The sequence below is a fragment of the Drosophila subpulchrella genome, chromosome 2L (assembly GCF_014743375.2).
Source record: "Drosophila subpulchrella strain 33 F10 #4 breed RU33 chromosome 2L, RU_Dsub_v1.1 Primary Assembly, whole genome shotgun sequence".
Taxonomy (NCBI): Eukaryota; Metazoa; Arthropoda; class Insecta; order Diptera; family Drosophilidae; genus Drosophila; species Drosophila subpulchrella.
The window spans coordinates 12,244,027-12,271,161 of NC_050610.1; the positions used below are offsets into that span (position 1 = coordinate 12,244,027).

Here is a 27,135-nt window from a genome sequence, read left to right on the forward strand (position 1 = left end):
GCAAGAAATTCGGAATCTCTTTAGTATTTTGTTAGAGACACTCATGTTTTGCCCACAAAGAGATTGAATAAAATTTTGTAAAGATCCCATAAAAAAAAAAACTTAATTAATACCTTGGTTTTTATTGGCGATGAGGGTTTGTGGAGTTGTGATATCTATTTGATCTGTGATCGTCATAGGAGGAATCTGAGGAGCTGCGGTTTCTTTTAGAACCCTCATTACGATTTGATCGTTTTCTTGACCTGGAATGGTATTCCGACTGATGGTATTTGAGATCTTGTCTTTTGTTAGAGTTTTTAAAGCTGTTGCCCAAGTCTTTGGAGTTGGCCAGCTCCACTTCGGGGCTTTCTGACCAGCGCCAGTTCCTGCCACGCTCGTTCTGGTCATCCCAACTAAAATAGGGTTTTATTAATACAATGTTTAAAAGAAAATATGGTTTAAAGTACTACCTGGGCGTCTTGACCTTTGGAGTTTGGCTAGAGCGTCGATCGCCTTTCGGAGTCGATGTGTTCTCCAGTTCCGTGTTGAACAGGTTGTTTGGATTGCGAAACAAGTGCAGATATCCGCAGACGTTACCTTTGGGACATTTACGTGTTAAGGACAAACCTTTAAAAGCCACAGATTGTGATAAAGAAAATGGAATTAAAATAAATATATGGGTTTCTCAACTGAGTGAATTATGGTTTGTCAAAGGATACGGGTCTTCTTGGCATGCAGCTCACGTACCGCAGACTGCGCCACGCCAGGTCTTCAGGTTGGAGAACTCCACGTTCAGGCGCTTGGAAGCATAGTAGCGCCCCTGAAGATTGGTAAAAGCGCGTAGAGCGGATCTGAAATTATAAACAATTTAAAGATCTTGAAAATGTAATAATAATTTTAGCTTAATAAAAAAAGGTTACATCTTTTGATTAGTTATAAAAGATTTATAGGCCAAGTACTTACAAAGTAAGCAAAAAGTGTGAGCTTAAGACAATGAAGTATTTACAAATTGTTGAGAACGGGTAATACTTAAGTATATGATTTATATGACATTAATTAAATGCAAATGTTGGGAACTAGGCTTCATATAGAAAAAATGCAATGTTATAATTATTTGCATATAAACAACTGCAATTAACACTGCATAATTACTTAATTTAATAATAATGATAATTAAAATTCCCAGACAAACCGCTCATTCGTGTACTCCACGAAGACATGTCCCCTGAGGTGTTCCAGGGTATTGCGCACCGTTCGGAAGTTGACGATGGTGCCAAACTTCTCCAGCTCCTCGACGGCATCGTTAAAGAACTCATCGTAGTCGCTGCGCAGATCCTGCTCGGTCAGTTCCAGGTGCTCCTCCGCCGAGGAGTACTCGGTTTGCGGCAGTCGCCCCTGCAGCATGGAGTGACTGAAGAAGTGTCGGATGAGGAGGATCCTGGCCAGCATGGGTCGTCGGTGGTTGAAGGTGCAGGCGTGACCGTATCGGCAGAAATTGGTGCGGCTGAAGAATTCGCAGGGTCGTTCCTCCGGATGGGTTTCCATCACCCGTAGCAGGTGACTGGGGGGATTCTGCAGTCGCGGGTTGTTCAGGTACTCGTTCATGCTCTCCATCATGGCATCGAATTCGGCTGCAGCCTTGGCCGACTTTCTGATCTCCTCCTCGCGCTGTTTTCTCTGAGCTTCCTCCCGTTCTGCCCGTTCCTTGGCCTGTTCCCGCTGCAAACGCTCCACTTCCTCCTGCTCCTGGCGTCTTTTGGCCTCGTCTATTTGGAACTGTCGCTGGGCAATGGCCTCCCGCTTCTGCCAGGACTCCTCCGCATCCTGGCGCTCCCTTTCCTCGGCCAGGCGCTGAAATTCCTCCATTTCCCGCTGTTTTTGCAGCCATTTCTGGTACTCCGGCTGCAAAAGTCTCTGGTTTTCCGCCTCCTCCTCCAGTTTGTCGCGTTCCTTGGCCTGTTTCTGGCGACGCCTCTTCCTCTGTTGCTTCTTGGTTAACTTCCTTCGCGCTCTGTACATTAATAAACATCAATTTTTATATTATAATTAAGTAATTAATTAGTTATTTACCTTTTTCCCGGCATTTTTGCAAAATCAAAACATTGGATTTTAGAGAGCAGCTGGAACGCAATTGTGAGTTTCATAAACAAATACCGTACTTGATATATTAAAAAATACCAAAAATACCACATTTTAGAAAAAGGGTGGAGCTACCAAATTGAAATACATAAAAGAAAGCTTTTTGTTAATAAAGTACAAGTATTTTTAAAAATCAACAAAGGGATTGTTTTTTTTTTATATATATATTATTATTATATTATTATTATTATATTTTTTTATGATTTTTTGAAAATGTTTAGAAACATGTACATATTTGAGCCATATATTTCTTTTTTTCATACAAATTTTTTCCGACATTGTCACCTTCAAAAAATTATTAAAAAAATAAACAAAATGATTTTTGAAAATTTCTTTTTGCTGTTACTATTATTTTTATTTGAAGAAACTTATTGCATCAAAAAATTTAAGTTTTCAAGTCGAGGAAAAAAGTTTAAAAAGTAGATGTTTACACAAGTTCGTCCTTTTCAATAAGTACTGAATGGGTTAATGTATTGTATCATTCAAACGGCATTTAAATTACCTTTCCATTGATGCCAAAGTTAACAAGAAGTAAGTTCTAATTATGAGTATATTTAACTTTTGTTTTGTGAAAATACTTTTGACCACCCCTGTATATACTTTATGTATATTTGCATAATTTGTATGTTTTGCTGCAAGGTTATGGAAACTCCGACTCGTCAAAAAAATAATACAAAAGTATTTTAAGAACCAAACCCAATTTTCTTGTCGCAATATTCCTTCTAAACATTTTCTCTGAGTGATACAAATGTGAATTCGCCCCGAATTCGCTCCGCCTTGTTTGAATTCTCTTCGCCCCGTTCGATTTCGCCCTGCTATAGCGTGGTATAAAGCTTTCAAGGCTTGCAAAACATTTAAGCTTTTAAGCTACGTATAACATGCAATCTATAACGTTTTTCTATAATCTATTATACGTTATAAAACCAAGTTTCATGAGTTGCATTTTATTGTTATGGCATTCTGTAGTGTGGTGAGTTTATCCCGAGCTTTCACCACAAGCTTAAATTAAAGAGAAAGTATAGAGAATTTTCACCAGAGAATTTTCCCCTCTTTTCGAGCTGAGCTTTGTTGCTGCAACTTTGTATCCGCGAGTGCCGCGAAAAAAAATCAAATTCAGTGATAAAGTAAAATTCGTGCGCGTTGGTTCACCTACACTTCGTGTCCCCAGAGAAAGCCTCGCTTTCTGCTCTCTCCGGCCAAGCGGGTCTCGGAAACTCTCTGTTTTCGCACTCGGATCCGAGTCCGGAATTTGGACTCCGGCTCTGCCGCCGGATCGCCGTGCTCAACAAATATCCGTAACTGCAAAACTAAGTCAAAACAATTGATGTGGAATTCTCGTTCTCGCGGCACAATTTGATATTAGATAAATGAAATAATTCACGCCGCTGGCACTTTGAACGTGTAATCAGGTCACAGGAATTTCAACAAGGCCATTTGATAGTAATAATAGAATTTCATAGCCGTTGTGGTGTCCTCGCAATGCGACTAATTGGATTTATACTGAATTTGGCAGCACTAACAGGTGAGTGAGTCCCTACACAGGGAAAAATGGGAGGAAAAAAATATACGTCTTAAATACATTAAACGATAGATTAGACAACTTTGATAACCTTTTCGAAGGTCAAAAATAAGTAAACGATTTAATGTATTTACAGGTTTTTGAAATACTGTCTTCGCTTATCTATAATCAATCAAATACATATCTTAACAAGGTCAAAAACTAGTGACGATCGCTTTATCAAAATCGTACAGCTTTTTGTCTTTATAGGCATATAGTATTACGGTGAGCCAAATGACTAAAAATTATAGATTGTACTTATTTAGTAGATCATATAAATATATTTCCTTCAAATAAGATGACATTGGCACTTTTGATGTTAAAGGTGCGATCGTCACTAGTTTCTTTACCTCGCTAAGATGTGTTTTTGTATGACTTACACTGTCTTTAAACAAAGAAAGCGATCTATATGTTACGAATTAAGTGTAATGTTTAGAAAAATTACGATCTAATCTTTAAGTAAATGATTATAAAGTTTTAGAAAGTATATAATGTCGGAAGTAATTTGGCGATTCTGGAACATATTTATGGGCAAGTTATGGTTTTATTAGGTCAAAGCCTACACCTAAACTTAACTGAAAGTATGGAAAACCTTTAAATGACATATCCCAGGCTGGTTTAATTTTCTTTAATAAGAGTATTGACCCCATTTTTGGTTTCAGTATGACATTGGTTGAGGTAACACTAGGGTTTTTCCGAGGGGAATGTGAATGGGATTGGGGGGAAGGGGCGCCCTCTTCCGAGTTACGTTCTGCGTTTTATTTTCGGTCTCATGGACAGCGTTTTTTTTATTTTCTTGGCTTGCCGGCAGACAGTTACGAGCTTCAGTTTTATTCATAATGTGGTTGTTGTGGTTCTTCTGCCGTCCGGTCGTCGTCTTCCTCTTCATGTCGTTACGAATTTATCAATATTTGCTGTCGGTATTTAGTTTTCTAGCTCAAGTGTCTCGTGGCTAATAGAAAATCGATGGTGGCACATTGTTGCACATTTGGCTGGGCTTATAAGTATCTCGAAGATACGAAAGTATCTCGAAGCTCTGCAGCCCTTTTGCAGCTGCATTTTCTTCTATTTTTTGAAGTCGATGTCAGTCAACGATGTTTGCTCTTAGTCTTTCGATCAATTTCCACTGCCTAAAAGCCGTCTGAGGGGGTGTTAAGTCCCTCTTGAATAGCATTTCCATGGCCTGCCACATGGCTCTGATTCTGCTACTGCCTCTGATTTTCCCTGGGACCATTTGCCATTTGCCATGGTCCTTCTCTCCGGACGACACTTCAATCTGCATGCCCCACATTTATGTGGCGCTGCGTTTTTGGCTCTTCTGCTCCTCGACTTTCTTTGATTTCAACCCGGCCACTCTTTCGCCACGAGTCGTCCTTTTTCTCAGCCCTTTTCCGCACTTGGGCTAGGTCCTTGCAAATATTTAATTTAAGCCTGCTGACATCTCTCGCCGGAGGGTATCAACATTTTCTTGTCGCGCTATAATGGGGGCAACAACTTTAGTTATAAAAGTAAATAAATAATATTTATTTAAAATATTAGGACTGCTGTAGTTTCAGGAATCTAAAAATGTTTGGATTCTTTAACATAGAATATTTTAATATTTTCTATACGTTATTTTTGAATCACAACTAAACCTTCCTATCAAAATATCTAATATAGTTCTTTAATATAATAATTAGACGTCGAATCTTATGTGAAATCGATTTTTTATCGGATTTTCAGTTATACATTTTTAAACAATGCCAAAATTATATTTGGCCTAAAATAAAATAAATAAATAAATAAAATAAGACGTTTAATAAGAACATTTAACACTGGCACACTATTTATTTATACAATTAGGAATTATAAAATACAACGCTTTAAGCAATAATTTAAAAAAATCCTATATATTGGTTAAAGGAATCTCCACATAAGAAATTCCCAAGTGAGTGAATCCAAACTTCGTCATCTGGAATCCTTTCACTTTGCCTTTCTTTTGAGTATATACGCTGCATCTGCAGTTGCCTTTATCCCTGGTAACTGGATCCTTTTGCGCCGGACTCCGTTCATTTCTGTTGCTGTGCCCCACTTGCGGTTTTGTTTAATTACGCATATTACTCCGCCTTTCGCCGCCAGTGTCATTCCATCCCCGTCCCCATCCCCATACCCATCGCATATACCACATCCCATCTGATTCCGACCCACAGGCCGACACATCTCCATATTCCCAGTGCCCGTTGCTGTTTCTGTTGCTGCGGTCACTTACTGACGGGGGGACGAGTGTCTTTGGTCGGATCTCTTGAGGCTTGTCAACGGCAGGGGAGCATTTCCGGAGACGTTGGCTGGAGTCGAGTTGTTCTGCGGTTGCCTCGAACTCGGGCACTTCCGCCCCGGGGCTTGGGTTTCGGATTGTCAAGTGACCAACTGCCTCGATTTGACCAACTGGCTTTGAGGATGACACAGCTCGCAGCCAACCGATGCAAAATCGGGCCTGGTTAATTACTTTGCTAAGTGCTGCTGGTCTGGTCACATCTCCCCCAAACCGTAAAGAATCCTCCATCCGATCCCCTGGCCGTCTCGAATTCATCATATTTACGTAGTAAATTCCACAAATTAAAATCAATATGAAGCCTGCAGCAGCGGAGGCAATCATTAATTATACAAACGGCTGCTGACGCTGCCGCTAATGAGGTAAAGTGTCGACAGCAACGCCCCGGCTGAAAAAGCGTCCCATTACTTTTGGCCGGCACTGTGCGCCGCCCCCTGCGGGTGGGTGGGCACTTTTAATTGAGGGAAAGGTCAGCGTCGCATCGATTTTAATGCAAAACGAACCGACAACAAAACAGCGGACACTAGACCTACTCCACATAAAATGCCGGGGGAATTTATAACAATTATCTAATTTCGCTTGGCCATCTGTGGAGCAGGAAATTTATTATTTTCCGCTCTAGGGATCTGTTTATATAATTTAATATGCCAGTCCCAAGAGCTAAAAAATTGCATAAATCAGAGCAAAACAGAAACAACAAAATAGTATTTATAAAATATATGTTACTTGGTTTCCTGATATAAATATTCGTAATAATAATAATAAATAATAATTTCCGGAAAATGAAATGTAATCATTACTATTACCAAATTTAAATATAACGCAGCATACTTTCAGTAGGAAAATTATTTTTTCAGTCAAACTATTTATTATAGTAAATGTACTTTAAGTATAATTATACTATATTTTTCAAATAACAAACTAAATCAAAATCCTCTTGGATATCACTTTTAATCCAATGTGCAGGGGGCTGTGTGGATAAGAGTTAAGGGCTGAGGGGTGTTAGTTGTAGGCGTAGATACATGCCCACGCATGGTTCGGCGCTGGCGATTCAATTTAGTTTGCCACTTAACCCCAGAGTGCCCCACGCAGCGGTTTGGGCCGCCACCTTTAACTCTCGCGCTGCCCGGAGGGCGGTCTCACTGCATGATAAATTGCCACTTGACTTTGCATATTTGCGCTGTCAACGGATCGTGAAAAGGGTGATGAAAGAGATGGAGTTTGGGGCGAAAAACACGATACACCGAAAAAAAATTAAAACATTTCTGATAATAAATTAATCGAAAATCAAAAACATCAGGATTCTACTAGTCTCCCTTTTAAAAACCTTTTAGCATTTAAACCAAGCAATCAAGTTTTTCTATATTCTATATACATATTCGATTTTTAGAACTTTTAAAATATATGAAGTAAAAAATGTTAAAAAAAATTTCGGCAGTTTGTTTAAATGATTCACCTATAAAAATACTAATTCGAGATAGATATGAAAGATTTTTTTTAATATTCATGATTTTAAAGTAAAAGTTATAAAACCTTCACAACTATATCTTATGTTTTTGGTTATGAACGACCCTTTTTCCCTCATTTCTGATAATATATTAATCGAAAATCATAAGCATCAGCATCCAACTAGTCTCCCTTTTAAAAAGCATTTAGCGTTTAAATCAAGCAATCCAGTTTTTCTATTTTATTATCATTGTACATATTAGATTTTTAGAACTTTTAAAATAAATAAAGTAAAATATTTAATAAAAAAAAGTTTTATAAAATGATTTACCTATAAAAATACATATTCGAGATAGATATACAAGATGTTTTTTAATAATCATGATCTTATTTTAAAAGTAAAAATATCTTTATATCTGTATCTTGTGTTTTTAGTTAAAATCTACCTTATTTCTCCCAGTGCACCCCTCCATCATCGGCAGCCACAAAACGTTCTCAACTCACTTGCTCTCACTTCATTGTTGTCCATTGAATTTGTTCAACTTTTGCCGGCCATCCGAACTTTGACTTGTGCTGAAGTTTTCCGCTTTCCGAATTCCGTATTCCGTGTGTGTTTGAAGGAGGTGGAGAGATACAAACTCATCAGCCTTGACACCATTTAAGTTTTTGGGCACCCAGCGGGAACCACGAACCAGGAACTGCCCAAGCCCATTGTTATGTGGATCGGGTGTTCCATTTAACTGACACTTGCAAAAGTGTCCTGTCATCCTGCCCAGCTCCTTCAGCCCCCACAAAAAACCTCCACCCACTGCCATGTCATGCCCCCATTTTCATTTTTCGCCTTCATTTTGCATGCATGATTTTGGCCGTCTTCTTTTTTGTGTCACTTTCTGTACGCCATAAGTATTCGTTTTGTTATTATTTTTAAAATCCGACAAGCACTCCACGTAGAGTGGCTGTCAGGTGGTGTCGAGTCCTGCATTTTAGTGTGCCACTGACACCACGCTCCTGATTTCCCATCACTTCTTTTTTTGGGCGTGGAATTGCGGCATGAATAATTACAATGGCCAGTTTGCCTGGGGGTCGTAGTTGAACTCAATTTGTTAACACCCGAAATGTATTGGATCTGATTCAAATTCAGTGATTTTTCAAACTGGTTGCTGGGCAGTGAATTGAAGTTAATTGAGATTCCAATTGGTACAGCAGTTCTAGATATTTTGGGTTTTATTTGAGAAATTTATTTAAGAATTTTAAAAAAAATCTGAGTTTTATCAAAATAGGCCGCGAGATTTTAAATAATAATCTTAATTTGTGTCTTGGGAATTTGTAACTTTTTGATCTCCTATGGGATATCATTTCAAATGGAGCTGCAATCGTAGAGTTATTTTTGGAGTTTAGTTTTCCAATTTATTAAAATTTGTTTATAAATTTAATTTTTTTTGTGGAAGAGTTTAAAATGTTTTTCAAAACAGACCACAATATTTTTAAATATAATCTTAGCTTGTGTCTTGGAAATATCTAACTTTTTTGGATCCCAGTTAAACTGGATCAGCAGTTGTAGAGCTATTTTGAAAATTTAATTGCTAAATTTATTTTAGAAAAATTTTTCATTCTGAATTTTTAACTTTAATCTTAACTTCTTTTTTTGAAAATCCAAACTTGTTTGCTTTCCTATTATATTCAATTTAATTCGAAACAGCTGTTATAATTAAATTTTTTAAACAGTTCTTAAAAATATTAATCAATAATCAAAACAGACCATGTTATTTTCAACTAAAATCTTAACTTGTGGCTTAGAATGTTCTAGTTGTTTTGTTCTTCCATTATATCTAAGTCCCAAACTTATTAATGTCAAGAGGGTCATAAACTGCACCTTATCAATATCCACTCAAATATTTTTGGAGTGGTGGGAAATAAGACAAAGGAAAGAAGAATTTGTCTACCTTTTAGAAAATCAATTCTGGCTGCAGTTATAAAAATACCAGAGCAACCGCTGCAATTTGTGCAGACATTCGTTTTTCAACTGGCTCTGGTCTGGGTCTGGAATTCTGGGGTTGACAAATTCGAGTGCATCACACCGAGAGCGACGAGCACTTTGACATTCCAACAAATTGCTGTGGCAATTACAACGCACCGAGTCAAACGTCCAGAAATCATTGCACTTGCCACAGGGTAGAAGCGACAGAGACGGATAAATAAATGTATAACATTTGTTGGACGTTCAATTTGGATGGTGTCTCGCTGCTTTGTTTATGATTTAATCAATTGCTCATTAATTAAATGCCTTTCAGCCTTTGTTTCTCCATTTTTTTTCCACCCCACTCGGAAAGCCGCAGGAGAGGGCGACGATGATGTTTCAATTTATCATCAATTAACCTCTGACCCCTCCGGTCGGCAGAGTTAAACAATAGATATGATATGAATGGCAGTCAGTCAAGCTTGCTGGGGGTTGTAAGCTGCATAGCAAACAAAAAAAAATAGTTGGTGGGCGGAAAAGGGGGAAAACTGGGTAAATCCATTCGATGCAGACATTGTGCAACCTGGAGGCGTGGCCCACTGTGATATAATTTAATTAAATGCTGAAAAGATATGGGCTTTTACCTACCCATAAAACACATGGCGATTTACAGGCGAACTTAATTGATGTTTATGCATGGCCTCTATTGAAATGAATTGCCCAAACACACAATCGCTTTCGGTTTTGCAAGGCAGCAAAAAGTATTGGCAAAAAATCGTTAATAATAATCGATTTGTGTGTGTTTTCAATCAGTGCAAATAAATAAACAGGAAAATCGTGTGCAAGGGCATTCCACACGCATGCATTCGCCAGGGAATCCGCATTTTAATCGCTCTTTTATGGCTCTCAGTCCCGCATTGGTTTTCAATTTTATTTTTTTCCGGCCTTATACTTTAACACGGATTTATTTATTTAACAGTGGAAACGTTTATTGAAACACAAATGCTACCGAAAAAGCCGTAAACAAATTGCTGCGAAATGATCACTCTGTCAATATATTCTAAATATATATTGGTCAACGTTTCTGCTGTGGCCAAAATAGAAAAACTGTGGGATATGCATAAAATATAACTATTCAATTAAATTTTATAAAATATATAGGTAAATAAATACATTATTAAAAGATGTCTAAAGCTGTTCGTGGCCCAAAACAAATACGTTTATGAGTATAATTTAACAAACAGTTTCTACAAAAATTAAAAAATATAACTTTTGCTGTGGCCAAAATAGAAAAACTGTGGTATATGCATAAAATATAACAATTCAATTAAATTTTATAAAATATATAGGTAAATAAATATATTATTAAAAGATGTCTAAAGCTGTTCGTGGCCCAAAACAAATACATTTTTAAGTATAATTTAACAAACAGTTTCTACAAAAATAAAAAAACTGTGGCGTTTGCATAGAATATAACCATTCAATTAAATTTTATAAAATATATATTTACCTGTATATATTATTAAAAGATGTCCAAAGCCTTTTGTGGCCCAAAGCAAATACCCTTTTGAGTATAATTTACCAAACTGTTTCAGCGGCAGTTTCCACTTTGCATTTCCCGCTTTTCCTGTGCCTGGCAAAAAAAAGGCATTTTAAACTCTGCGGCCAATTTATGTGGCAACTGCGATTCGCCATGAATACAAAAAGCGCGGAGGCTGTACTTATGTGTATGCATATGTGATAAAAGGCAGAGCGACTCATAAAAAATGCACCACATAATGCCGCATGACCCGGCCGAGGCACGCCCACATCCTTATATATGGGTGTGTGGATATATATATAGTAGCCCCTGAACCCCCCAGAAAAAATACTGAATGAAATAAATGCGCGTATTGTCTGACAACAAGGAGAAAAAAAAGTATAACCAACGGAGGAAATAAAGCGCAAAAGAGGGCCAACAGCAACAGAAGCTGATGAAGAAAAACTCCAAACCGACCGACAGTTATTATAGCCAAGTCTGCCAGACAAGTGTGTGTGGGTGGCTAAGTGGGTGGCGGGACTGTGTGATGCTAACCTAGTTTATGACAGAGTTTAAATTATCCCTTTGTTTTTGCCACTGTGTTTTTTTCCGCTCCACAAACAAAGCCAAAACGCTCGACTTCGAGCCACAGCAACCGACCAGGAGAAAAAGAAAAAAAATGAAAAACACTAACAGTTCACGTGGTTGTGTGTGTGTGTTAGCGGTTTTCTTTTGCATGTGTGCGTTAATGGCGATTCTACCATCAAGAAATTGCATATTAATCAACTGAAGGCAGGCAGGACGCTAAATAATGCTTGGGTTTCAAGGTGTTAAGAGGCATTAATACCCCATAGTAAGAGGTTCTTTTTGGGCTTTTAAAGAAATATATAGTTTTGTAGATAAATATTTAACTATGCATTAATAAATATTACAATATAAGCAATCATTTGTTAAGTTTTCGTACTCAATTAATAATGTATTGATGGTATTTATTGAGATTTTCTATAAAAATATAAAGTATGATTTTTTTTATTTTATTGAAATTAATAACATTTATTTAAGATATTCATGAGAATTTTTACTAAGAATAATATGAATTTTTGATTTTACAATTTTTCATATATTTATTGAGATGGTATTTTATTTCTCTTAAAAATCTTCTAATAGGGAAAGGAAGATTTTGTTAAGTCTTTTGATAATGGTTATTAACACACCAATTTTTTTTCTTGATACAGTTAAATTATTGTTAATATCATTGTACCAAATTCATCCTTAAATATCGCTTATATACCCTTATGCCATAAGGAGCATCATCCTTCATGGAAAAAAACGTTATGTACCTTTAATGACACACCGAATCGTGTGGCGCATTTGTGGCTTCTGAGTGTGACTGAGTGGGAGTTCGTGTTTTTGGCTGGGTGGATTCTCTAATGGGGTCCTTAACGAAGGCCAAGGAGATTTCGCCACTGAAGTTGTTGCTCGCTCTCTCGGCCATATGACAGGTCTTTATGGCCACGCAATAAACACAAATTGCCTGTCATATGTGCGTTTTTGTGTAACGAGCTGGGAAAGTCGGGAAGCTCAGCCAACCAATTTGTTTCGCAGCAAGTGCGTCCATCGAAAAGCGGTCAGTGGGCCTATGGAGCGGGTACGAGTATCAGGAGACATACCATAAATCTACCGACCTCGGGGAGTGTTGGTGTTGGCCACAGGAGCAGAAAAGCAACTGCGCCATCCGCACCACTGACAATTGAATTTATTGAGCCGGAGTCTATCAATCAGTAAATACGAAGCCGCCTGAGTCCGCCATATTCCCATTTTCCATTTCCCATTTTCCATTCCCAGTCTTGTAATGACAGACCCGCAAGAAGTTTGCCATCGGCTGTTTTAAATTGCTATTGTTTTGCACTGTGAATGAATATACTTGCCTCAGCACTTGAATAAATATCTCAGATATATTTATAGGCAAGTTGCAACACAGCTGTCTTCTGGGATTTTTATTTGGATTTACAGTCATTTTTCAAATTGTAAGGTTTGCAAAAAGAAAGGGAAGCTCTTCTCTTATTTCTGATATTCTAAGTATACTTTGCATATTCTTATAATTTACATCCAATTACACACTAGTACAAACATTCAGTCTTAATAATTCAAGGTGTATGGGTTGACTAAGTCCAACGATTTACAATTTGCTTATTTAAAATTAATGATGTGCACAAAACTACCGAAAATGTACCTAATGATCGGCCTGCATAACTTAACCCCTGTGGAAATAACCAGAGCAAATGGCTTAAATAATAAATAAGAAACCTTAAGCATCCCAAAACACAAGATGTCCATCCAATTAGGGAACTATTGGTAGAGAATTACCCACTGTGCATAAGGGGATAATGGTTCGTGTGCGAAATCCAGTGAAAACTGAGCCAGAATAATGGCCAAAAGGGGCTCGTTTAAGGTGGAATCTCGTTAGGAAGCTGGCGAAATATTATGTCTTGCACCTTGCCCCCAAAACAAAAGCTAAGTTATGCAGAAAGGGTGTAGATCTTACAAAGTAAACCCAGGGGGGAAACCATTCGGGACTGGCCGACTCATAACTGGCAGTGCACTTGTTTGCTGCCAACAAAGTTTGTGGGCCAGGCATTAAATGTTTAATGAATTGCATTAGCCGGCGAGTGGACCGAAGTTTAGTCTAATTAAATGTGGTTCCCAACTTTGGCAACGACTCGAGGAGTGGAGTGTAGTGGAGTGGAGTGGAGGTGCCACGCCCCACTCCGGCAATTTGTCACTCTTAATGACTTGTCAGCGGGCGCCTGGACGAACATGTTGATGTTGCTGCACTGGGTCCTGCCATCCTTCTCCACCTCGAAACGCTCCTTCATCGACTTGAGAACCTAATGTAATTGAAAAGTTTCCAGGGCAGCCAAACACCCAAAGACCCAAACAGTTGGGGGTTTCAGGTTGCTGTTCTGCAGTTTGGCCAGCTGACTTCGGGCATCGTCAATGCAGCGCAAATGGAGCGTGGCCATGCCATGAAACAACAGCACGTCCTGGCCAAATTCAATTTGTCAGGAAGATGCTGTCACGGAGGAAATACTGAATGCTTGCTTAATTCCTTTGCCTCGGGCTGCAAACAACTGCTGGTGGGGTAAAATGCTGGGGGAAAATATCATTTGTTAGTTGCACGTGAACAGTTAATAAATGCCATGACAAATGCATCGAAGTCTGAAGGAGTGCGTGCTGCAATTACTGCACCCTGTGCCCCGCACTTTTTGCACTTTTTGCGGTCCTGCCATCATTATGACTCATTGTTGCCAGCGCGTGTTTACACGGCGTATGAGCAACGGAAATGAGCCGCATGGAAAGCGGAAGCAGTGGTGAAAAAAGTGATCCAGAAATCAATTTAGTCAATTGCAAGAATTCCCTCCTTAAAAAAACCCTTAATAATAGTTTTATTTTATTAATTGATCTTTAAGAACCAGCTTCTTAAAGTGCTTAATTAGAAATTTAAATAAAATGTGTCACAAGAAGTGAAAATTTGGTGTAATTTTACGTAAGCATCAAAACAAGTACCTCCAGAATTTCCCTTAAAGAGATTTCTGTGGCAATTACTATTATAACTGAAATGTTTTAAAATATTCGTTTTCGAACATAACAAACATAAAAGTATTTTGGTTTAAATAATAAACCACCTTTCTATAGTTCTCAAATGGCAATATTAAATTCTCTTGGCTTAAAACATTTAATTTATTATTTTCTTACAGTTTAAGGCGGTTAAACTCTTGCAACAAATCTTTAAAAAATAGTTAAATACAATAAACATTTTTTTATAACCATATCTAAATTTTTATTATATTTTATTTCAACGTTTCCATTATATCTATACCGAATTTTTAAATAAGTTGGTTGTTTCTAAACGATCATACTTATAATTTTTAACTAAAACGAAAAACATTTTAATATCGCACCGTAATGTCTGAGAGTTTTTATTTATTTATTAATTTAATAATAATAATAGTTAGTAATGCAATATTTTCTTTAAAAATAATACTTTTACCTTTAAAAATATGAGGTTTCTTTTTACACTTAGGGCTAAGTGCCCCACACCCACACAATATTCTCGCACCCACTGGATGCACTCGATTTATATGCCACTTGGCAGGTCCTTTCCCTAATAGCAGCTCGAGAAAGCAAAGCGGATTTTGATGGCTACACGTCGCCAGTTCGCTAGCTCGCACCACTAAAGATCAATTTCGCTGCAATTTAAAAATGCATTTAGCTCCGCCCCGCCAGCCCAAGGACCAAAGGACCCCAAATACCCAACCATTCCGGGCTCATAAAACTATTGAGGCGTCCCAGCAGAAGAACTCAAGTGAGTTACGCAACGCAGCAGCCCAAAACGAGTTGGGGATAAAAACCTTTCAAACTTCTTATGACTTTTGCGAGAAGCAGAAAAAACTTTTGGCTGTTGAATAACAATAAGCTGTGAAATGGGGAAACGCTACAGCCTGGTCTAGGAAGTTTCAGGATGTGGATTGGGATGGGTATGAGGAAGTGGAAGTGGGAGTCCTGGTAAATGGCTTGGCAGATAAGAGCAGGTAGCTCTGGAAATGGCAATGCGCTTATCTGGCCAGCTCCACACACACATCCACTTTCGTAGGGGAAAAGGATATTATAAGGTAGAAAGTGAAGGTGCGACCTGGCTATAAGTTATGCTCTCCGAGCAGGAAGACATATTATGAATTATAACTAGGGTGTAGATTGTCACTTTTCTGCTAATCTACGAGCAGGATGTGTGGAAAAGTAAATGGATATGGGATTAATTTGTATAAAAGGACATTAGCAAATTAACTTTTTTCCAAGAAGAATTGTTAAGGAAAGTTAAAAACCTCATAGTATATGGAGAATTGAGTAATCCAACATGAGGTAATAGTTATAAATAATTCAATCAATATTAAATTCCTTAAAGACATTTAAGCAATGACAATTGCAATTAAAATCAATAACCATCAATGGAACGAACTGCTCCAATTAAGCTTCGACCCATAAAAGTACAGCAATTTATTTTATTCACTCATTAAATTGCCAAAAACATTCTCCATAACGTTTAACTGCTGACTAGTTTATTTCAAAAGAAAAAGCCAGTGCCTGAAACAGACACAACTAAAATCAATGAAATCTAAAGCCTGCATTACCATAAAATTCTCCAATGATTTCTGTTTGCAAATCGTGTTGGTCAAGGTTGATTTTACCATTTGCCAAGGGATAACGGCTTTCGTATTATGGCTATGCTCGTAATTAGACAACTGCAAACAGAAAAGGAGAAAATGAAATTTACATTTCACTCTAATCCTTTGGCCCGCCTGTCATTTGCACTCACAGAATGGCCAAATGGCCGACGAATGGCCAAGGCACTGGGTTTTTGCCCTGGCATTGCATTCGTTTGTTCATTTGTGCGCTGTACATTTTCATTTTCAACACAAAGTTTTGTTTTATTACCCCGAGGACACGAACAAGACTTTGTAACTTACAAGCCAAATAACAAGTTGGCCCGGGCAAAGGAGCTGTGAGGTGGGGAGCCCAGGGGCCAGCCAGGGTTTGGTTGCAGTTGTTAAAGTTGGATTTGATAATAAAATTACTTTTGCTCTGCTCTGCTGGATCCTCTGGTAGTTGTTGTGCTCTGTTCTGGGTAAGACCATAAGTCCAGGCCCAAGTTCTGGCCCAGTTTGCATCGTGACTTTGTAATGAGTCTGCGCTGCGTGACTTCAACCAGTTAGCTACCTCCATCTAAATACAAAGCCTGGCCAGAAAATCAATCGAACTTGAGGTATACGAGCTCTCTAAATCAAACATGAAACATCAAGATATGCAATTAGTGGCATTATGTTTGAATCCCCAATGCACTGCCAGCTCCCACGCCTCACTTAATCTCGGCCATTATGCAAAGTGTGTGTGCCTGCCATTCGTCTAATGAACTGGCTACTTAACATGGGAGCCCCAGTTTCGCTACGGATCGAAATCCACTCGAGGTGCTCAAGGAGGCAGTGCTGATCTGTTAATGGATTCCCCGTCTGCGGACGGTCAAACCGTGTCGAGAACTCGTGGGGCTCCCAAGTAGCCTATCTACAGGGAGGAAAATAGGCAATCCCCTATGGTTAATAAATCAGTATTAGTTTTTTCTGAATTTTTTGCACTATAAATCCTGGGCTGAAATAATGGGTATGTTAATAAATAAGCAATAGTCATGCTTCACAATAATTTCAAAGCTAAAAAAATGTAATTTCTTTTTGTTCATATTTACCAAACAGAAACACCTCTTAACGAGGTAAAAAACTAGTGACGATCGCACCTTCAACATAGATAAGTTCTGATATTATCTCTTGTGATAAAAATGTATTATGCAATCTACTAAATAAATACACTTTCTTAATGATTCTCATTCGGCACGCTTTATAATCTTATAGCTAATTCCCTTCACATCCATATTTTATTTCTGCGTGCCGAATGAAAATTTTTTAGAAAGTGTATTTAATTACACGTAGTAGATCGTATAATACATTTTATTCCTAAAAGTTGATTTCAGAATATCGTCACAAGTTTTTATCATCGTTAAGAGGTGTCTTTGTTCGATATATTATAGTCTCCTCGCGCTTCGTCACTACGTGGACTGCCATCCACGGTGATAAATAGTTGACAAATAACCATTAATTATTGTGACTTATTAAAAGATGCAAAAAAAAATTATAAAATTGATATATAAATTTAAATGAAATAAATCTGATTATATTTAATCTTAATGTTATTATATATATATTTTGTTATATGTATATAATATATTATATGTACGTCATTATACAGTGATAGACCACAAACATAAATTACGATGTGACTTCCCTTACTTTTAATTTAACTAACAGATTGCTGATACTTCAGTTGGTTATGGCCACTATTTACTATTGAGAAATCTTTGTCGTTTAAAATAGTAGTCCCCAATGTTCGCCCATTAAAGATCGGAAATGTAATCATTTGCACCTTGTTGCCAACGTTTGCAACAAAGTTAATAATGACAAGAATGTTTTGCCTTTGCCAATTGTGGGCAAAACTGGGGACCAGGAAGCCATAACCGGATGCAAAGGACATTCGGACGCCTGTTCAATCAATAAGCGACTCTCCACAGGACAGCAAATGCGTTTAATGTGTCGAGCAGAAGTGGGCAGGACGTCCTTTTAGCATTTTTCGAAAAGGGGTCCGATGTGCCATCGATTGGTGAAGTGTTGCATGGGCTGGTGATTGAAGGGCTTGTTGCAGCAGTTGGACAATGGCGCAGTAGTCAGTCACCGGCTATTAGGCGCTGTCCTGAATATGTCCTGCATGTCCTGCACGTTCTTGGCTCATCGCAGGACCATCGGTGCGGGTCCTTTGCTTAGGCGAAGCGCATTGTTTGCCCAGCCAGAGGGTGACAACTCACTTAAAATCGCTCGGCAGGAGGGGTCCTGAACCTCATCCTAGTCCTTGTTCTAGTCCTTCCAATCTGGACACCATCTCTCGGCTTTTTTGTGACGCCGGGCATGCAGATGTCGCCTGCTTAATGCCCGGTGCTTTGTAAACCTGCTGCAACAGTGACGCAGTTGGTACCGAAAAAGAAGCAATCTTGCGGAAAGGAAATGGTGGAGTGCACTTAAAGTCTGGTCCTTTCATCCGCTTTAAGGGATGGCCTCCAGGACCCTGTACCCTGGACCCTGGACTCTGGATCCCAGACCCCCCGGTCCATTGTCTATGCATGCAATTTTCACTTTGCCCGAATGCGTGTGCCCGCTGTGAAATATGCACACGCTTAAATTGTTAATCATACGCAGCGTGGACCGTCGCAGCTTCCTGTCGCGCCCAACCAATTCCGCAGAGAGCTGCTCCGCAGTGCGATTGTGGGGCCAGCACTCGAAGAAATTATGGGTTCGAAAACAGACATTATTCTTGCCGTCCTTATGTGACAAACAAAGTATAAATATCTGAGTTTGAACTGCTTGCAGCTGCTTTTTAAGACAATGCAAAATATGAATTACATTCTTTTTCCGGTGCTTAAGTGAATACATCATGCTTAAAGAATAATCACATGAAATATTTATTTATTTATTCTCTCGTTATTGGTTGCTAATTTTCTGCTTATACATATATTATACGTACATTTTTAAATATTATTTTTAAATGTTTGGAAAAAAAAGCAAAAAATATTTTCTTTCCCAATATAATCTTTGAAGAGGTCCCTTTTCATTTATGAAATTTTTTTAATGTAATTTACTGTACAAAAAAAATAATCAAGGTTGTGTTTTAAAAGTAAAAATACTCTTAAATTAACCCCAACCCATTTTCATTTAAATATTTAGTTAACCCAGAGATGTTCTCCCTAAAAATCCATTAAAAACTTGATTGTCAAAATATATGAAATCGTAAATTTCTAGCCAAGTTTGAGCTGAATAATGACAGTAATCTAGCCCAATTATTAGCATTTTGTAAGCTGCTTTTCGGGCCGCTTTGATGTTTCAGCAAGTTATCGTGGCAAGTTTCATCCTGCGGCTAATGAGCTGCCATTGGGCAACTTGGTTCTGGTAGCTTTCCTGTGGCGCCACGCTGTCAAAGACCTGCTTAATGCCATTACCAAGCCTGATTACAGTAATTACTGGCCAAAGTGGCCCGTCAGAGTTCACTGGCCCGCAAATTGAGCGCTACGTTGGCTCATACTTGTCTAGACGGACAATGGCAAGTCAAATTAATTGTCAAACAAAGACGTTTATGTGTAAAGGAACAAAGGTCGTATCGATAATTTTATGATGGACATTGATTGAGTATAAATATTGGAGGATTCACCTTTTGAGAATAAGTAAACATTAAATATTGCCCCCTTTTAAAGCAGGTAATCCTCTTATGCGTCAACTCAAAATTAATTAAGTTTAACTTGAAAATCCCCTTTGGGTGGAAAGCGACGTCATTAATAATGCTGAGCCGTTTGTCATGTCCTGACATTTTCGCTGCTTTCAAGGCCTCGGGAGGACTATATTGAAGTTTCCAAATGATTTGATATTATCCTGCAATTATACACAACTTGCGTTGCCTAATTATTGGTAAATTACTACATGAACTCTAAGTACAGACAACCAGAACTGATGTTCTCCTGTAGAAGATTGATATCAAGCCATATCGAATTCACACTCTATTATGCATGGGTACCGCAAACCATGTTCAGAATTATCAAAAGGATTTGTTCATTTATGCTGATTTGCTTTGAGTTAGCTGCTCGTATTTAATTACATGTTGGTAGGCCTTCTAAACAGTTTAAGCAGTAGTGGTCTTTAAATTAAGTTTAATTGAGATTTGCTTAGTAGATAAATTCAGTAATTATGATTTGAGAGTTATTTAAATCCTCCATATTTAATCAGATTTTGTGGGTTTGATTTTATCCCCTTAATCATTGTGCTTATAAAATACATGTGCATTTAAAAGAGACTTAATAACTTTTTTCGTCATATAGTTTTATGGCTATTTAAATATTCCATTAGCACATTAACTATGTTGCGTAATCAAGGCATTTTTTTTGGTTGTTGATGTTAATGGTTAATAATTCATGAGGTGAGCCTGGTGAAAGCTTTATTTTGCGCCTAAGGTTCTGCTCTGCAATGCAAAAGAAATTGTTATGTAATTTTTTTTTGTTCGTTAAGCGCTTTTCTTAACTTTGTGTGTTAACTTTTTTGCACGGTCGGGTTTTTGTGGCGAATTTACACGCGCAGGTGTGAAATGTAAATGCGCCAAAGTTGAGTTGCGTTGAGTTGAGTTGAGTTCAGTTGAGTCGGCTGCCAGACACACGACATACATGTGGTATGGTATGGCTGCTATGGGGCTGCGCGAACTTTAATTACTTTGGCCAAAGTTAAAGGCGTGTGCAAGTTCTCGTATAACTTTTTAATTAGTTGCCTGCCATCGCATTTGCCTTCAAAGCAATCAACGCGTCAACAATCGGCACCAGCACGTCCTGAAGTCACGGAGTCACTGGGTCAGGGGTCAGGATTCGGGGATCAGGGGTTAAAGGGTGCCGTAGAACAGCTAAATGGTTGTCGTCCGCAGAACTGGCGGTTTACATGATGTTAACATGCAAACGAAAGTGCAGCAGCAAATAATAATAAAGCCTTTTGATGGCTGACAGCACTGGCATCCTAGAGCAGACACAATGGTAGAGTTTTTGTGTTGTAAATGGAAATTGACATCAGTTTTTTTAGTAAAAATAGTAGTAAAATAGTTAAATAAATTTTAACATCTGGTTTCTAGTAACACTTGATTGGTTTAAGACGTTTTACAAAATCCTACCAAATTTTGCTTTAATCCAATTATATGTATATTTAATTCGAGGATCGTGGAAAAAATTAAATATACAAAGTCTTTTTTTAAAATGATTGTATTTTATTATTTTTTACAACGAATTGGAGTGTTACTTATTTAAAAAATATATAGTTTTATTAGCCTGCATCATTAAGACAACCTTTTTTATTTTTTGGATGTATTTAAAAAAGTATTACAGACCTAAAATATTTTTTTAATGTACCTACCGTTACCAAAATTAAAACCTTAGAAAATTATTAACTCCGCCTCTTAAAAATTTTCTATATACTCCATACAAAAGCTGTTTTAAATGAATATATTATTTATTGATGTAAGAAATTGTACATTGATTTTGTAATGCCAAAAAATTGTATATAAACATGCCATTATTAATATGTTTCTTTAGAAAAGTCATATTAAATTCCGTTTGGAAATGATTGATTATTTTGATTATAAAAAATATTTGCCTGCTACATCTGTGCAAAATTGGCAAACATCTTTTTATATCTTAGTATTCATCGAAATATCCATACTTCCGAAAAACAAAAGAAAAACAGAGCTGTCAGCACTGCCGGAGAACGCCTCCATTCCCTAGGTGTCAATAAAACGAGGCACCGGCTCTTCAGAGTGGAGTGACATATGCATCAGGATGATGACATTGTGTGCGCCGATGGCGGCAATATGCCTGATTTATTTATACGGGGCTGACACTGACACAGCCAACCCGTTATGACCAGGCATCTTAATCAAGTTTGCGATATGCACAGCCCCCACTTGGCGCCCACTTCCTTGGCCTTAATCAGTTGCGGTTATGATCGCCGACGGGGCCTGATATGTAAACCCACCGAAAGCTGGCTAATTTGTAGCTGCTGTCTTTGTGGTGCATTATTGGATTACGGCCCCTAGGGGCGTGGCATGGGGGGTTGTGGGTGTGTCTGTAGTGAATATAAATAAGCCTTAACTCGCTTCCCATCCGGAGCACGAGCCACGCAATTGCGAATGTTTTATGCAATTCGGCGTAAAACAAATCACATACGCAGCACATGAAGCTCAATGGAAAAGCAATTGAGGGTTCCGGGAAAATTACGATTGCGATGGAGGTAAATACGCTTTTCAAACGGGGTTTAAGGAACTTAAGTATTCTAAAAGAAATGAAGGTATTTAAGGTGGCTAGAAAAAATGATTAATTATTCATTAGGTTAGTTAAAGGGTTCAGAAAATTTGTTAAATTCACTTACATAGAAAGCTAATATTAAACCGTTATTAAAGTATGCAACCTTATAAATTCCTGCCTTTAAAAACCTTAACCCAAACCATTTCATCTTTAAACGCATAGCTTCGATGTACAAACATTTCGATAACGAAAAAATGGCTAAAGAGTATCGCAATGATCGCCAAGTTTAGTTTACCAAGTGAATCCTGTGCGAGTGCGTACGTGTGAAAGGGCGAGTCAATCAATCAGCCATTCAAGCCATTTAGTCAGTCAATCAATCAGAGCGCCGGCATTGGACGTGAGCGTCATTCTAATCGAGGGCCATTTTTTAATGCGCCCCTTAAAATGTTTCCGAGCGTTGCACAGACCCTCAGGATCAATATTAAATAGCAAGTTCAACGAAACTATGCTTATGCAACCCACAAGTAAAAGTTGAGTGCCGAGAGAAGTCGGTTTTGCTAAACATAAAACAAGATGGCTGCTAAACTTAACCTAAGCTGCCAGGCTATGCGGTTAGTTTCCAAAACAATTATGAGAGTTTGGCTAACTATATTCCCATAATTACTCTTTTGTTTGCCGACCGCTTATATGAAATCTGAATTATACTTGCACCTGGTAAATTTTGCTGACCCCACCCGAGTGTTTCTTATCGCAAAACGGTAATGGTGAGCACTGTGAAATCTTCATGTTCAAATTATGAAGCAATTTGAAAGGCCCGTCCCCGAAGCGTAGCAAAGTCAAATCCTTGCCCGAAAACAGACTCCAGGCACTGGCTTTGGGCATCTTCTGGGGAATATTCCTGCCGCAAAGTGCCCGGCAAACATATAAAAGTGTCCCACAAACGAGATGTGCGATATGCACATTGCACAAGCCTCTGAATTGTTCCTTTGAAATAGAAAAAAATAATGGAAGAGCATTACCGGATTAGCCAAACGTTGCAGGGAAAATACTCTTAAGAGATTTTGCTTTCTCGTGTTTAAAAAGTGAAATAAAATAAATGGGTGGTGTTGCGATTTTCTTGAATATGTGATTCGTAGTTGGTTCTTTAAAATGTGTATGTGGCAATTTTTTGTTGTTTGAATAAAAAATGAAATTATTTAAAACTGTCATTATTAAAAAAAAGGATTACATTTTCCAATTTTTTAGAATATTTTAAAATATTTTTTTATTTACTCTAAAATTTTTTTTTGATAATGATGTGGTTCTACAATTTGTTTCTTGATTTGTGAAAGGTATATAAATTTTAGAATATGCAGGAACCGTACAAGTTCTACTTGAACTTCAAAAACATTTTTTAATCGTTATCTATCATCCTTTATCTATAATTAATTTAATAACGTCTACTTCTGATCGAATCAAAAGTACTGAAATTAAGTATAAATTGAATGAACGGATCTGAAGAATTCGCGTTTTTATTTTTTTGAAGAATTTTAGGGCTTAATACAATTAAAAGTCTAACATTTCTTTCTGAATTGAAGTCGTTTATTGCTTCCCAAAACCAACATGAAGGTGTTAACCAATTTAAATCGTTTCCTTTTATTGAATGCGAGTTTTCTTAGAAAGGGTATCGTTGGTGCGAAATAAGTTGGATGTCAGCAGCAGATCTGCGATGGTGAAAGGCCACAGAGCCACGGGATCGGCAGTGGTTGAGGGGAGGCAATTGAAATGGCATTAACATTTAGCAAACGGCAATGGCATTAGATAGGAAAATGCCAGAGACGCAGCTGCACTTGGCCAAAATCAAACAATTTCGTTGAGCGTCTGCGAAAATTGCACGTCTGCAGCAAGACGCATTGAACTGCAGTCGGGGGATCCAAAAACTCGGTTTAAATTCCAGTTTTAGTTGCCAGTCGAGAGTTCTGAGTTGAGAGTTGGGCGCACGTTTCGATTCGTTCCGTTGGATTTCATTTGATTTGCCGCCTCAATTGCGCACTTTTGTGCGGTCCAAGTCAAATAGTCAATGGCAATGGCAATGGCGATGGCGTTTGCTCAAACAATTCTTCTTTTTTTTTTTTCGTCCGTCACACCATCACTCGAATATTGAGTTTTAATTTCCGGCAGCATTCTGTCGACATCTGCCGCCGCAGGATATTAAAAATGAGTTGCATTTTTCTGCCTCCGCATCAGAATCCTTGCACTTCATTTGCATTTCTACGTTCAAGAGCAATTCTCGCCCCTCAAGTAACACTAATGAACTCAAAGAAACTCCAAGGCTCTACGGAATTTATTCAAGTTTATGTGCAGTAAATAACTGGCGCATTGCATTGCATTACCACTACAGACTGCAGGTAATGCCAAACTTCCAGACAGGACCACCTGCCATTCCTGCCATTTCGCAAGCCACTTCATTAAAATGGGGGTACCTACATATTTTTCCTGGAGTACCAAAGAGTCCGGAGAACCGGAAAGGGTTCGCAAAACCATCAAGCCTGTGGCCGGGCCAACTGACCGAAAACCATTATTAAAGTCGAGCAGCTTAAAAATATGCATGACAGGGCGGCAACCACAGCAAACAGCACACATCACAAAAACACAGAGCACAATGGGTGCTGCTTTGGGCCAACACTGCGTATACGTAACATATTGCTCTCCGGCCATTTAAATGTATTTATGCAAACAGCAGCCACAACAGCGGGGCGTTGACTGCCCGCATAGAAGAGCATTGCATTGCATTGCATAGGATGGCAGAACAGCAGACAACCCACTCAGCAAATTGTCAAAAGCTGCTTACTGTTTTCCATATTGCAAAAGAGCAGTCGCCGAAGGGACAGTCGGTTTAGCTGGATAAAATTTAGCAGGAAAGTGACTCTAAAGAGATTTAAGCCAAAGTAATTGGGGGAACTTAGCAATTTAATTAACCTTTTGGCTTTGGCAATCAACTTAATAGTTGGATAGAAGTCCCTAAACTTAATGTTTAAGAACAAACTTTTAACGTTTCTATTAAAAAGTATATTCGACACGTTGTATACTACACTTCATATATACAATTTTTTTTGGTTTTTTTTCAACTTGATACTGTATATTCCTCTGTATCAAGATATTTAACCAAAGATTTTGGTATTTCAAGATTTCTGGAAAACAAAAAACTATGATTAATATACATTTTTATAAATATTCTTTTTAAACTGTAACTCAAGTTCAGGTTTAATTAACTTAGTTTTAATGGTTTGAAAAATACATTTTACGGGTTTTCCCCTTAATTTCCCATGCATAAACGACTTAAAAAATATTTTTATAATACAATTTCTAATAATTAAATATACCAACAATTTAAAAAAAAAATTTGATACCCCCTATTTTTTGTAAACTGCATCTAAAATATTTAATATAAATAAACAATAAAATATTTTTCTGTGACAGAATGGCTTTAGAAATGTGTAAGTATGTAATGTGTATTTTTCAATATTTTGTTAAAAGTGCATCTTAAATATTAAGAAAACCAAGGCTCATAAATAACCAATGAAATAATTTACCTGACAGAATGGCTAATAAGATGCGATGAGCCGGGTTTCCAATGCAGCTGTATCTGCCACTTGGATCCTGGGTTAAGGGGCGATGGAGCGGAGTGGCATGGCCAATAAGGAGTAGCTGCTTAGTGAGCTCGAAAGTGTGCAACAGCTTGGAAATGGTTGCCCACCGCACACGCGGCGTATGCGCAACGCTTTGTCAACTTGTTGTTGAGTTGTCGCCGTCGTTCTGTGGCTAATGGCCTGTCCCTTACTGCCTTCTCCTTTCACCGATCCTGCCGCTTTCTCCTCCTCTGTTTTTCTCAGTGTCACTCCACTTCCGAGCCATCGCCTGCAACAAATGCTGCAAATGAGCTGACAGAGGTTATGATAGTGCACATACTGTCATAACTTGGGTCAAACTATCTCGTGACGGGCCCTCCTAACTGGGTGTGGTTACTTTGGCCCCTAACCCCAACCGCCCCCCCCCCCCTCCTCCCATTAACCAACAGTCATCCGGGGTTCAATTAAAGTGCCAGCCATTAGTGCAAGGACAGACATTTACATGATGGCTTCGCGCTCGCTTAATGGCTTATGCGTCGCCTTAGCACTCACTTCATTTTCATTTTCATTCCCATTTCCATTTCCGCTACCATTCGGCCCTGCATTCTCATTTAATTACGCAAAAACGCAGTGCACACCTACAGCTCGTGCATTATTAGACACTTCCCATTCGCACATTGTGTGCCCATAGACAAAGTTGAAAGAGTTACCCATTCATTTGCGTACAACAACGGAGCGAGAAAATATGCAGAGGCGTGTTTGCTAAAGTTACAAAAGTCATACATTGCCCCGGCTTGGAACAGTGGTTGTTGATTAAGGAAAGACATTAACAAGGTTATTATAAAAATTACATTTGGCCTTATCAGTAAGGTTTATATATTCCAAGCTGAATACCTCACTTAATATAGGAGCCTTTTAAATTTATTATGTTCAAAATCATATTTAAAAATTATAGAATGATTTATTTGTATTTTATAATCAGTACTTATGTTAACTCTATATCTATAATTGAACGTACTAGTTTAAATAGGCCCATTACAAAAAAACATCTGTGTTATTTTATAAATTATAAAAATTAAACTAAGCCATAGAATAAAAATTCATTATTTTCAGGTATCAATATCAATATCAATTTCTAGCAAAAT

General features: G+C 38.0%; 2 protein-coding genes across 4 annotated transcripts in view; one reads left to right on the top strand and one right to left on the bottom strand.

Annotated features, from left to right (window-relative positions):
* Positions 1-98: 98 nt before the first annotated feature.
* LOC119546902 (U2 small nuclear ribonucleoprotein auxiliary factor 35 kDa subunit-related protein 2) lies at positions 99-2,104 on the bottom strand. Of its 3 annotated transcripts, XM_037853526.1 has the most exons (5): positions 2,050-2,104; positions 1,172-1,990; positions 727-830; positions 450-606; positions 99-392 (listed from the first exon to the last, which is right to left on the bottom strand). In XM_037853526.1, exons 1-5 carry the CDS (start codon positions 2,061-2,063, stop codon positions 122-124), a joined length of 1,365 nt encoding a protein of 454 aa, XP_037709454.1. In that variant the 5' UTR covers positions 2,064-2,104; the 3' UTR covers positions 99-121. The 3 variants fall into 3 exon arrangements, with proteins under 3 accessions (XP_037709454.1, XP_037709455.1, XP_037709456.1); XM_037853527.1 differs by lacking the exon at positions 99-392 and having other exon boundaries at positions 450-576; positions 699-830; XM_037853528.1 differs by lacking the exon at positions 99-392 and having other exon boundaries at positions 509-606; positions 670-830.
* A 1,130-nt stretch (positions 2,105-3,234) lies between these two features.
* LOC119547873 (neural cell adhesion molecule 2) overlaps positions 3,235-27,135 on the top strand; it is a 74,508-nt gene continuing 50,607 nt past the window's right edge. Inside the window, exon 1 of the mRNA XM_037854909.1 lies at positions 3,235-3,640. Coding sequence (XP_037710837.1) covers positions 3,598-3,640 — 43 coding nt within the window. The 5' untranslated portion in view covers positions 3,235-3,597. The remainder of the gene's footprint in view (positions 3,641-27,135) is intronic.

Excerpts from the sequence above, each read along its gene's own strand:
- LOC119546902 (XM_037853526.1), bottom strand. Across the intron at positions 831-1,171 it reads GTGGAGTACACGAATGAGCG|ATCCGCTCTACGCGCTTTTA; the intron begins GTTTGTCTGGGA and ends TTATAATTTCAG. Across the intron at positions 393-449 it reads CCAAAGGTCAAGACGCCCAG|TTGGGATGACCAGAACGAGC; the intron begins GTAGTACTTTAA and ends ACCCTATTTTAG.